Source organism: Scardinius erythrophthalmus (genome assembly GCF_964197995.2).
Source record: "Scardinius erythrophthalmus genome assembly, chromosome: 17".
Taxonomy (NCBI): Eukaryota; Metazoa; Chordata; class Actinopteri; order Cypriniformes; family Leuciscidae; genus Scardinius; species Scardinius erythrophthalmus.
The window spans coordinates 20,569,458-20,582,736 of NC_138237.1; the positions used below are offsets into that span (position 1 = coordinate 20,569,458).

The 13,279-nt window shown below is 41.8% G+C and overlaps 1 protein-coding gene across 1 annotated transcript in view; it reads left to right on the forward strand.

Annotated features, from left to right (window-relative positions):
* The window catches only part of LOC308705661 (complement factor B-like), a 28,299-nt gene extending 22,474 nt beyond the window's left edge, over positions 1–5,825 (forward strand). The window contains exons 12-18 of the mRNA XM_081390778.1: positions 2,129–2,258; positions 2,373–2,505; positions 2,595–2,674; positions 2,835–2,947; positions 3,279–3,408; positions 3,557–3,606; positions 4,166–5,825. Coding sequence (XP_081246904.1) covers positions 2,129–2,258; positions 2,373–2,505; positions 2,595–2,674; positions 2,835–2,947; positions 3,279–3,408; positions 3,557–3,606; positions 4,166–4,339 — 810 coding nt within the window. The 3' untranslated portion in view covers positions 4,340–5,825. The remainder of the gene's footprint in view (positions 1–2,128; positions 2,259–2,372; positions 2,506–2,594; positions 2,675–2,834; positions 2,948–3,278; positions 3,409–3,556; positions 3,607–4,165) is intronic.
* The last annotated feature ends 7,454 nt before the right edge of the window (positions 5,826–13,279 follow it).

The window sequence follows — 13,279 nt, forward strand, 5'->3', positions numbered from 1 at the left end:
TGCTTTTCCCCCCGTCTCTCTCCTGCCTCAGGTGATAGAGCGGAGAAGGGAAGAAGGATGTCCAGTACTGCTCGTAGCGCCGCTCTGGAAAAACCAACCTTGGTTCCCAGCTGTGATGCAGCTAGTGAGCACTGTCCCGTGGCCAGTGCCAGTGAGGAGAGACCTCCTCTCCCAGGCTTACGGCTCGATATGGCATCCTCACCCGGAACTGTGGTCCCTTCATGTCTGGGCCATCAACGGGTACATGCAGAGCTCCCTAAGGGAGTGATGAACACGATCACACAGGCTAGAGCTCCGTCTACTAGACGCCTCTACGCATCGAAATGGTCAGTGTTTGCGGGCTGGTGCACAGCCCGTGACGTGTCACCCACAGCTTGTGGAGTGACGGAGGTGCTTTCCTTCCTACAAGAGCTGTTGGAAAAAGGTAGAACCCCTTCCACGATCAAAGTCTACGTGGCGGCTATAGCAGCGTTCTCTAGAACAACGCTTGGTCAGTCAATAGGAAGGAACGATTTAGTTATTCGCTTCCTCAGAGGAGCTAAGAGACTGAATCCTCCCAGACCTCCCTCAGTCCCTGTATGGGACCTTTCTACGGTTCTGGAAGCCATGAAAGGTGGCCCGTTCGAGCCATTGCAGACGATTGATCTGAAACACCTGTCTTTTAAGACCGTGTTTCTGCTGGCTCTCGCTTCGGTGAAGCGCATAGGGGACTTACACGCGCTCTCAGTGAGCACGACGTGCATGGAGTTTGGGCCAAATGACTCGAGGGTTATACTCAAACCTAAGCACGGTTATGTTCCAAAATCTCTCAACACACCGTTTAGGGCGCAGGTTATTTCCCTGTCTGCCCTACCGGTCCCTGATGAGGAAAAGAGACGCGAACCTCCTTTGCCCAGTCAGGGCGCTGCGAGCTTATGTGTCTCGCTCGTCTGTTTTTAGACAGACAGAGCAGCTCTTTGTTTCGTTCAGCGGGCGTTCTAAGGGACTAGACACGTCGAAACAGAGCCTATCCAGATGGATAGTTGATGCTATTGCGCTAGCATACACTTCCAAGGGCGAGCAGTGCCCTTTGGGTGTCAGAGCGCACTCCACGAGAGGCATGGCCTCCTCGTGGGCTTGGTCGAGTGGGATTGCCTTGCAAGATATTTGTACGGCGGCGGGCTGGGCCTCCCCGTCTACATTTATAAGGTTCTATAACCTAGAGGTTCCCGCCCTGCAGGCCAGGCTGCTGTCGGTCTAGTTACCAGTATTGTCTGTCCTGATACTATCAGCCCAGAATGCTGTGTCTGCTGAGTGCAGCTCATTGATCGACAGCGTAAAGTGGTAGCACTAAATGTGTGCGGGCAGAATGTGTAAGACCCATTTTACCACCAGTTCAGGCCGTACCCCGCCATGTCTGTGTGATGTATTAGAGTCTAAACGACGCTGCTATGTGTGGAAGAGTACGGTTTTAACCCCTCTCTCTTCCCGGACTCCCTGTGAGCTCCATGGGTGATTGTGCACTTTATGAATCCCGGGCTTTCGCCCTTGGATCTATGGTGTCAGATCCCTGCACGCACGGCGTTTTGCATTGGGTCCCCTAGCGTAAGATACCTTACGCAGTACGAGAGACCTCTCGTAAGAGAACGTACTCGGTTACTAACGTAATCTCGGTTCTCTCTAGAAGAGGGAACGAGTACTGCGTATCTTGCCGTGCATGCACACGCTCTGGTTGCTTCTATGATGAAAAACCAGATAATAGCTGCCTGCGAGCGATATTTATAGGCCTAGACCACGCCCGTTTCGGCGGGACATGACGCAGCGGGCGCGAAGCACCCTCATTGGGTCTGGCGTCACGCCAGGCCTCGCTCGATAGGCTGCTGCAGTTGCCGCAGACCAGCCAATAGGCGCACGAGCTGTCTCGCCTATGTCTGCATGCTGCTGCAACGCGTTTTGCATTATTTCAAAATTAAGGATAATTTTTGGCTCCAATATCTCGCGGAAAAAGGATTTTCCCCTAGCGTAAGATACCTTACGCAGTACTCGTTCCCTCTTCTAGAGAGAGCCGAGGTTACGTTAGTAACCGAGTACGTTATATGGCAATAGAGATGAAGCATGACAACATCTATCTTCTCTGCTCTTCATGTAGCGTCCACAAGGTTCAAACTGCATGGGGTCATTAGTTACCTCAAGTTACATCTTGACAGCAGCTCATTGCTTTAAAAAAGGAGACACAGCTGATAAGATATCAGTTTATCTGGAAAAAGACCTGAAAGTAGGTAATGTTATGTCCTTAACTTATACACCCCCATATTGTCAGATGATTAATGAAGAAAAATGAGTTACAGCATAAATCTTATCAATGACGTTTACTTGTCCTTTTGCATTTGTAGAAGTGGAAAAATTCATATGTCATCCTAAATATAACATCACAGCAAAACGGCATTTGAAAATAAAGGAATATTATGAATTTGATGTAGCTCTTATACAGCTGAAAAAAAGTGTTAAGATGAGTGCCAATCTACGGTGAGGAGTATGTAACTTGATGTAACTTTATTAAGAATAATAAAAAAAGGCTGAATTAATTAAAGAACATCATGTGTATCTCTGTACAGACCTATGTGCATCCCCTGCACCAAAGAAACCAATGGAGCTCTGAGACTTTCAGACAGTGAAGGGACGTGCAAAAGACATGGTAAGGTACCAGATAAGACATCTGTCAGACATGCTGCATATTAGAATCCTATCAAAAAGTGTGAAAGATTAATTAAATGTAGATATATTAAACATGTGCCACTGCTTATACAATGAAACATACCAAACATAAAATGTCATACATTTTGCATTTGTTACAGAGGAATTACTAATGAGCAACGAACTTGTGGAAGCTTCTTTTACGTCCAAAATGGAGACCAAAACTGATGTACCACGAAAAATAAGAAACATCAAGATCAAGCGTGGGAAATATGTAATGATTTTATTTTTATTTCTAATCTGATAGTAATTTAAAAAGTAAAAAAAAAAAAAAAAAAAAAAAAAAAATCCAGTGGATTATGAGTATAAGAAAGCAACAAAACTTTAACTTTGATTTTATGGGGTCTAAATGTCACAAAGTTCAAATACAGCACAATCATTTGCTAGGACTTGAATTTCATTTAGCCATTTAACATTAATTATATGCAATATGCGACAGAAAACGTATTATTTGAATATATATATATATATATATATATATATATAGGCCTAAACATTTGATCCACAACAATCTAAGAACACTTCTTGGTGTACTTATTCTTTAGCGGGATGCTTGTGTTGAAGATGCAAAAAAAGCCGTAGGACTCAACGTGACAAACGCAAGAGATGTAGTTACAGACAATTTTCTGTGCAGTGGTGGTACTGAACCACAAACAGATGATGTTTCCTGCAAAGGTATGTTTGATTTTTGCCATTGTGACAGCAGCTTATTTAGCTCTAATCTACCACTTAGGTCATAACATTGGTTGAAAACATTCTAATCAGATATCTGAAATGAATTGATATAATTCTTATACAGTTCCTTGTGTCTGCATGTCATTAGGTGAAGGCGGTGGGGCCACTTACATAAATAAAAAAGATCGAATGATTCAGGTGAGATTTCCATTTCCTGTTGAAAACAGTATTGGTGATGTGGCTGTGAAGTCTCGTATAAAATGGCTCCTCAGGGAGGGGACGCCATTAAATAGGGACGTACCAAACGAAAGTGAACACCTTCATGAAGGGCCCTTCCACAAGTCCGTCAGTGAAGGGTACATGCCATGCTCACTTCAAAGGCAGTAATTTTACCATTTATGGTCATATGACTCAGGGTGGTGAATCCTCGTGATTGGATGGTATGGTATTTGTTTTGTTGTGACATATTGCATACATTTTCATCATGCATTATTTCATATGAAGTTTAAATAAGTTATGTATAGGTAAGAAATACGTTTAAATGGTAGAACGGTTATGTTATTTGATTAGCTGCTGGGTCCAAAGAAAAGACAGCAAGTTTTGAAGAGCAGAGAGGAAACTCTCACACATGCACACATAAAGCCATAGGGATGTTCACTTCCAATTGGAATTTGTGTGTTACAGGGTGAATTTAAAGATTAATGTGAGAGAAGCTGAGAAATATGAGACTTTTTTAATATCTGTAAAATTGTGATAGGTTGGTGTATTAAGCTGGGGAGTGAAGGACATCTGCACAACAAGAAACCCGGACCCCGTTTCCCAAGCAGACACCAGAGATTACCATACAAATCTTTTCAGTGCTGATATACAATCATTCCTTAAAGAACACCTAGGAAATGACGTAATAGGCAACCCTCTAACGTTCTTCTGAATGTTTTAGCAGACTGAAACTGTGTAAGTGCAATCTGAGAAAACACTTTGATTCATTTTCATTGATACATTAAAACAATTTTAAGTCAAATAGCTGGTCTTTGTTAAAAAATTAATCCAGTTTATTATCAACAGTCTTTCATGTGTTATTCTTTAATATCTATGTTATGTCTATGTTTGTGCAAGACTATCTGGATGTCCAACCAATGGCAAGCAGGGGAGTGTCAGTGTTTTTTTTGTTTTTTTTGCAATTTTGTTTGGTGATGCCAGTGCGCTGCAAGTGTAATTACAAAATAATGACCACTGACACAGGAGTATATTTTGAAACACAGTGCTTTCGGACATTTTGGTGAAATAAACCTACAAATTGCTTAGTCTCTGTGCACACGCACACAACCTTTAATCACATAATTTTTAAAAAACAAACTTTTTTTAAGGCTTTTTAGGAGAACATGCCTTAATATAATATTGTTTGTTCTACGCTCTGATGATTTGCACATCTATTTCAAAATGACAACTAAAATAATTTTGATTTATACTGACTTAATCAGTGCTACATTCTGACTTGCAGTATTACAATTCACAATTTGTTTCCATCTGTTTTGAGAATGATTACAAACTGTAACTAGAAAAATGCATTTCCAGAGGAACTGCAAAGTGTGCTTGCTCGGGTGCAGTGCACTAACGTTAGCAGGTAGTGGATAGATGCGAGATGCGAGATGTGAGAAAAAATGCGAGAATGAGAGAAAAAAGATGTCAAACTGTCTTTTATTTTCGAATTTAATTCCTCAATCAGTGCTGGACTGGCATTTTCTGTCTTCCGCTGAGCCCTGGCCATAGACAGATCATGTTTTACCCTGTCAATGCAGTGGTCTGCGTTGCGCTGATCTTATTCACACTATCGAGTGTAGGTGCAGCATTCTAACATTGAGTCATAATGAGCTGTTTGTGAAGAAATTATCCTCTTCCAAATTATGTCATTTTAATCACGAAATTGAAACATTAAAAAACAATTTGCTCTTTATGGTGTGCGAGTGATAGAGCGCGGCAGCAACGAACCATCAGCTTGCAGCGTAACAACATTGAATGCTCGGCCGAACAGCTGATCATAGCTGTACAGGGCGCCTTATTATTTTTCATCTCCATAAATATATCTAGTAGTAAAGCTAATGCAAGGGCTAGAAATCTATTAATCTTTTGCTGATACTTCCTTAGCTGTGTCTGAAACCGCTCACTCGTTCACTCATTCACTAATCCCTACATAGTGAATGGCAGTTGAGTGCACTACATCAGCAAAGAATTCGGACGCTGACATAATTATCACACGCCAGAGAGCTCGGACAATTTGTCATAAACATTACCTACCCATCTTTAATATTCCCTTTTTTTGGCTGTATGAATTGTATGTAACAATTTTATGTATGTATTTTTCACGATTATTGCGTTATTTGATTTAAAAAAAAGATAATAAAAACACTTGCTTGTCATATTTATTTACTTTTTACATTTATATGTGAAAATAAAAGAGAACAAAACACTACACAACACAACACATTTGTTTATTCAAATATAGAAATAACGGTATATATAAATAAATAACCAAACGTCTGGTCTTATAAATTATTGTTTTCTAACTCGCTTGCACCGTTGCCATGCTGACATTTTTGTTTATTTTTCCTTCGTGCTCTATCGCCTTATCGTGTTGGATTGTGGGAAATAGTGTCTCAGCAAGTGTACATCATATGTACACTCGAATTCAGAGAGGATTGTGGGTAAAAGTAGTGAAGAATGTAGGGAATGATGTCGTTCACTCAGAATTCGGAAACCACTACAAAATGGCCGACACCCTAAATAGTGCACTATATAGTGGATAGGGAGCGATTTCAGACACAGCTCTTGTCATCATGGAGACAGTTCATGGTTGCATAGCAACGACAGACGCCACAGGAGAACAAGCGCTTGTGGAAAGCATAGACAGTATAAGAAATGCACAGAGCCATCTCACTGGAACTTAATTAAGACAAGGAAGCCCATTTTTAGCGATTGTTTAGGACTTCCGTTCCTAACGAGCAGACTCAAACCGACTCAAACGGGGGTGCATTTCCCGAAAGCATCGTTGGCCAACTATGGTCGCAAGTTCATCGCAATGTCCATTGAACTCTATTGGTAACGACGGAACTTGCGACCATAGTTGGCCAACGATGCTTTCGGGAAACGCACCCCAGGAGCTTGACGACGTAGATGTGACGTGAGCAACCCGTCTGTCTTCTAGTAGCTGTGCCAAGAGAAATCTGAATCATTCCCTTCCGAAACTTGCAGAGACGGAGAGTGTGAGTAGGAGCTGTCCATGAGCTTGGAGCAGGAGAAACTTTTGCTAAGTATTCTGATTAATTATTTTGTCATTTTGCCTCCACGTCTCCCCGATTGCCCGCGAGCTTCTCCTCCCGTCCATACGGTAATCTCTCTACTGTGCGACAGAGAGTCGCGTGGTTAAGACGCAATCGTTAGCTTACTTTTACAAAAACTGCTTCTACGGGGCCATAACATAAGCTACAAGGTAATGGAGCATTTTATACATTGTCGTGTTTCTTTAGAAATAAATATGGACAAATGGAGTCTTCAAACGCCTCAGATGTAAAGTTATTCGCTGTCAAAGTGACGCAGTGCCCTTCGAACTGAACATGTTCGCTCCCTTCGGATTAGTAGTTAATTAACACTTTAACATGCATTGTAACCGTGCGGTTGACCTTTTTTCGCGGTCAAATTCCTGTAATTAAAACTCGCCAAACCCCATTTTTAGCTGCTTGTTCTTCTTCCTCTCACTGAATAGAATGTGTAATGGCAATTATATCCACTGGGTGGCAATGTTGTAATAAAATATTTGTTGCTGAGACGAGCTGAATCTGAACCGGAAGTGTATTGTCGTGACCTCTCTTCGGCTGCCAGTGATGCTAAAATTTAAGGTAAGATATTTTTTGGTAGGATTTCATGTTCTAGACTTCCTAATGATTATATTTTTGTTGAATGGAAGAAACGTGATGATAAGATGTATCTCTCTGTTACCTCAGAAAAGTTGTGTGACCGCTCGGTTGAGTTGCCCATTTAGGGTAAACTGAACTGGACGCTAGCTAAATTAGCACAGCAACGCGATCGTGACTCAGTATAATCAGAGAATGTCTAATATGGCGAGAAGTTTCACTCTCAGTACACTTCCGGCTTCTGAACTGGTTGCAGTTCCACTCTGATTCCATATGAGGGCGCTCACAGGACGAGTGCAGAATGAATGGAGGTCTATGGCGCTATACCAATAAAAATCCACTTTTCTCAGGATATAATTTTTTGTCTAGTAATTTGAATGTTGTATTCGAAAGGAGATGCAAATAAATTACACATTGCTGGGTGTTAGATTTTTTTGAGTCACTTATTTGCTTTAAAAAGTCTTTTAAAGGGTAACTAAACCCCTGGTCAGAGCCTGACTCCACCCACTGGCAATATTTGAAAAATGCTAGAAAAGTGGGCAGACCCCAGCGGAGATACAGGGGACGAACCGTGAGCGGGGGGGGCGTGCACCTGAGACCTGCTGTCAGACTGTCTAAAATGGAGAGTTTGCTCACAGGGTCGCAAGACGACGTAAATATGCATCTGATGAGTATTATCGAGTTGATGTCAATAGCGCGCGCTTTCTATATGCATATTCATATTTTGCCGCTGCTATGTGAAAAAATCCAGCAAAATGCGCCGACGCGTTTGTCGACCCCAGAGGATTTACTTTAGCCTAACCATAAATTGTGATTAAAATATATATGATCACTCACATCAAGACGCCGCTGCGGTGGTGGAGTCCATGCAGGATCGAGGAGCAGCGTTTGGCACTGCGTCGCTTTTCAGCGCGAGCTGTGTGGAGAAGCCCATTTCCACCTCTGTTGCGTTGGAAAAGCAATTCCGCGTAAAATGCAGGTTTTACACTCACGGTCTTCCAGGCCAAGTGCATGCAAACACTGGCGCATAATTTCCAAGTTTGCTGGAAAGCTATGCAGTCCAGCAGTGCTGTTGCACCCAGCAACACTACACCATAGACTGTACTGTACTACACCTACCACTGTACTAAATACAGATAAATCTACGCTAGCTCATCCAAGGGCGTGGTAGCTCGTACCAAGGGAGGGCGTGGTGAGCTGGAACCTGCCTACGTCACGCAGTACCGCTTACGTCACGCAGTACCGCAACATCCAATAGGAAAATTCGACTGCAGTAGCCACCGTTCAACCTGAAGAGGGCAGCACTCAGACGTTATGTAATTTTATGGTTGTGTGTTATCCGATTTGTCATACATAGAACACAGAGTATTTATTAGCATATGCAATTTTTTCTTAACAAATTAAAATAAATCACAATGTGCCTGTATGTTGGGAGAACAGTTTATCAATATGACAATTGTGCATTTATTATGGATAGATGTACCTGATGAACTGATTACTCAAGACACAGTTTGCGACCCTACACTGTACAGTAATGTTTATTATGTTCCATCTCTTTCAGACATAATGGACTGCCGTACATTTTATGGAACCCCAGATCTACCTCTAGCACTGTTGCACTTTACAATGTTTTTATTTTATGTGTTATAATAAGAACATGTTTTTAAAATAAATTGATGATATTGTTAACATATTCTACTGTCTGTAATGTTTTTATATGAAAAAAAATTAAACTTCAGATGCAGACAAGAAAAAAATCCAGGAATGCCTAATACTAGTTACTTCATGCCGAGAGTTACCCTAAATGGGCAAGTCAACCGGCTGGTTGACGTGTGTATCTGCTTTCTGATTGGGTCATTAAAAAAAAAAAACACTGAAAAGTTGCTAAATGTGGACTAAGGAACACCATTTTATCAAAAATTTCTTAGTGTGACTGATAAAGGGTTAAATTAAATTAAATTAATTTAAATTATAATTAAACCGTAGTTAATAATTATAGGCTACTTGTGATCGAGAAATTACGATTGCGTCAACCAAGTAATGTCCTATCTCCCATCTTTCGCATTAGATGTTTGTGTGAAAAACTGTCAAAATAACAATTGTAAGTCCAAAATATTGCCGTGTCCTCTCTTTTATTTTAATATTTTAGATTAATCATTAAAATGCTGTCAATTTCACAATCTAAATTCAGAGTCCATTTGTGTTGGATTTGCCGTACAGGTGTTGATTTTTTAACGGCCACTGGTAGAGTCACCGATTGGTAAAACCCCATGCACTCATTTCTATTTTTTTTCGAGACCACGTTGCCTATCCGACGTGTTTTTTCTTGATTTTTGGGTTACTACCATACAGTCTATGGTTTCTACCAAGGATATTGGTGTTTAATACGTTTGGGAGTTTGCACAGGGTGTTTATTTTGAATTTGACCATGTTTCCTTTTATTTTGTATTTCCGGTGCGACTTGGACGCGCGTCCGTCAAAAATAGACTAGGCGCCTATATTTAGTGAAGCGGCGCGGAGAGCCGCTTCTGGGAAGCTTCTGAAACGCGCCGCGTCGCGGCCGGTGTAAACACAAGCATTGACTAGAATGGGCGCGGTAGCCGTGTCGCAGCCGTAATGCGCCGCAGACGTGTGCGGTGTAAATGAGGGGTTAGGTGCCGAGACTGGTTATATCCGTGACTGGCCGAGTGGCAGGCACATATAACGGTGACTGGTCGAGTGGCAGGCGCATTTAACGGTGACGGGTCGAGTGGCAGCTGCCTCTAGCGGTGACGGGTTGAGTGACAGGTCGAGTGGCAGCTCCAGGCGGGAAAGAAGTCGACCGGAAGTTGAAGCCGGCCGGGTGCCACCCAGGGGGGCAGGGATTTGTATTATTTTGAAGGTACCCCCGGGCGCCGCCATTGGCTAGCGGACCCCCACCTGACTCCCGTTCATTTTGGCGTCACTTTGACAGCGAATAACTTCACATCTGAGGTGTTTAAAGACTCCATTTGTCCATTATTTATTTCTAAAGAAACACGAAAATGTATAAAAGGCTTCATTACCTTGTAACTTACGTTATGGCCCTGTAGAAGCAGTTTTTGTAAAAGTAGGCTAACGATTGCGTCATAGCCACGCGACTCTCTGTCGCACAGTAGGAAATTACCGTATGGACAGAAGGAGAAGCTCGCGGGCAATCGGGAGGACGTCGAGGCAAAATGACAAAATAATTAATCAGAACACCTACAAAAAGTTTCTCCTGCTCCAAGATCATGGACAGCTCCTACTCACGCTCTCCGTCTCTGCGAGTTTCGGAAGGTAATGATTCAGATTGATCTCGGCACAGCTACTAGAAGACAGACGGTTTGATCACGTCACATCTACGTCGTCGAGCTCAGTTTGAGTCTGCGCAGTACGCTGGACCCCCAGGAAGTAAGAGTTTCTAATTGGCTTCACTTTGTCTCTGTTGAATCCAATGGGGTCGCTGTGTCCATTTCTTTTACCGTCTATGGTGCCACCATCTTGTAGCAGAACTTCACCTGCAGTTAGCATCCCATTGACTCCCATTCATTTTGGCGTCACTTTGACAGCGAATAACTTTACATCTGAGGCGTTTGAAGACTCCATTTATCCATTATTTATTTCTAAAGAAACACGACAATGTATAAAATGCTCCATTACCTTGTAGCTTATGTTATGGCCCCGTAGAAGCAGTTTTTGTAAAAGTAAGCTAACGATTGCGTCATAAACACGCGACTCTCTGTCGCACAGTAGAGAGATTACCGTATGGGCGGGAGGAGAAGCTCGCGGGCAATCGGGGGGACGTAGAGGCAAAATGACAATATAATTAATCAGAATACCTAGCAAAAGTTGCTCCTGCTCCAAGCTCATGGACAATTCCTACTCACACTCTCCGTCTCTGCGAGATTCGAAAGGGAATGATTCAGATTTCTCTTGGCACAGCTACTAGAAGACAGACGGGTTGCTCACGTGGTCCGTGTAACGCTTTGCTCGGTTTGAGTCTGCGCGTCAGGAAAGGAAGTGCTAAGAAATCGCTAGAAATGGGCTTCACTTGTCTCAATTGAGATCCAATGGGGTCGCTGTGTCCATTTCTTTTACTGTCTATGGGCAGCTCCCCCTGCCACGCAGAGATTTTACCCCCTCTCCCAAAATGTCACAAATTTACAAAATGTCACAAAAATGTCACAAATTTAGACTCTTTATTCACAGAAACAGTCACATTTTTGGTGAGTGCTAACATTTTCAGGAAATTGTTTATGATTGCAACAAAGTTTTTTTTCAAGATTTCATCATAGTTATTTGGGTGGTGCAAAATCGATTTCGCAATGCAACAATTACAAAAAATAAATGTAGGCATATAAAAAACAGTATACCAAAAAGACAACATTAACAGCACATTGCATGTTAATATTTTGCTTTGTTTAAAGGTTATTTGTTTTAGATAAGTCAAATACTTTTTCATATAAAATGTTGACTTTTTATGTGATACAATAAGGCCTATCGTAACAGTGGAGATCCTGGTTTTGCTCAAATAAACTAATGTGGAAGGAAACACTCAATATCCTTTACTACAGTGACATGTTTACACATAGTGTGGATTTAAATGTTACGTATACGTCGCTTAACTCAGTTAGCTGGATTTGATTGTTGGCGATTTGGCATGATCTTGGATTGTTTGGTTCTTCGACGCTCATCCTGGACTTGCTGTCATAGCAACAGATGCGCAAGCTCAAACCTGCTCGAGAGCAGGCTTATTTCATGTAAACAGGATTAGACTGCGGCTTCATAAGCGGAGCTGATACGGGAAGTCCAGCGCACTTTCTGAGATATATATTTTTTCTCGTGAGATTGTCGTTTACATTATTAATTTGTTGGAAACGCACATTTATTTTCGACTTGTCGGAGTCGGGCTTTAACTGCACAAACTGTTTGCATTGCCCTAAGATTATTTGCGAGTTGCTCTTTCCTTTACACTATATTGGAGATGCGGAGAACATGATGGAAAGTGCTGTCTGTCGTGTCATTCGGAGTTTACCTGGCGCTTCATGCAATCATGACCATGCCGATGTCACTCAGTACTATTGTGATTCTTAATATTCCAGATTAGTAATATCAAATAAAAAAAAAGGCAGTTGACTAAAATCTTCCATATCACAAATGTGAAAGCAAAATGGCCAGTATCTGTGCATGACTTAAGAATTTTCAGAGATTCACATTTATGCACATTATTTGAAAGTGGTAAGGAAAGTTCCACAATTAAATATCAAGCTCACTACATACACTTATGCTGATCCTAACAGAACAGCATTTTTTTCATAGGTGATTACGACATGTTCCTGCCTGCAGACAGGTGTTTTATGACCCCATTCCCTGACCCAAACCAGTTACAATGCAGCTCTAGCCAGGACAAGGGCACACAATGAAATGAACTTTGGCTAACTAAAGGGAAAATATCAGTGTCTGAAAAGTCTGAGGGTTGCACACCTGACAGGGCCTGTGACATTGTTGCCTGTGCCATATTACACAACATTGCCAAAAAAAAAACACTTTTCATTAAATGTTTAATAAAAGACAAATATGCTTTGTTCCTTGAGTTTTATTTCAATTGTTCTTGTAAAGAAAAGCCAGTGGTCAAGTGCCTGTAACGAGATATTAGACACATGCCTCATGCAACAAATAAAAAGGAAAAGTTGGCTATACGCTGCCCACCTGTAGGCCTATGTCTCCTCTGTCTGTGCAGACTCTTCTGTCGGCCTTTCTGTAGATGTGAAATCCTGCGACTTATATTGCAGCCATAAAGCATACAAGTATAAATTAAGTAAAGTTATTTATGCACTTGCAGGTAGGCTATAGTTCCTCCATATGACAGTTATCTGAGAGGGTTTATTCACTGTCCAGTGCAATGGAAACAAATGGACATTACAAAGTCTAATACTTTCTTTCCTTTGGAAAGTTAGAAAATG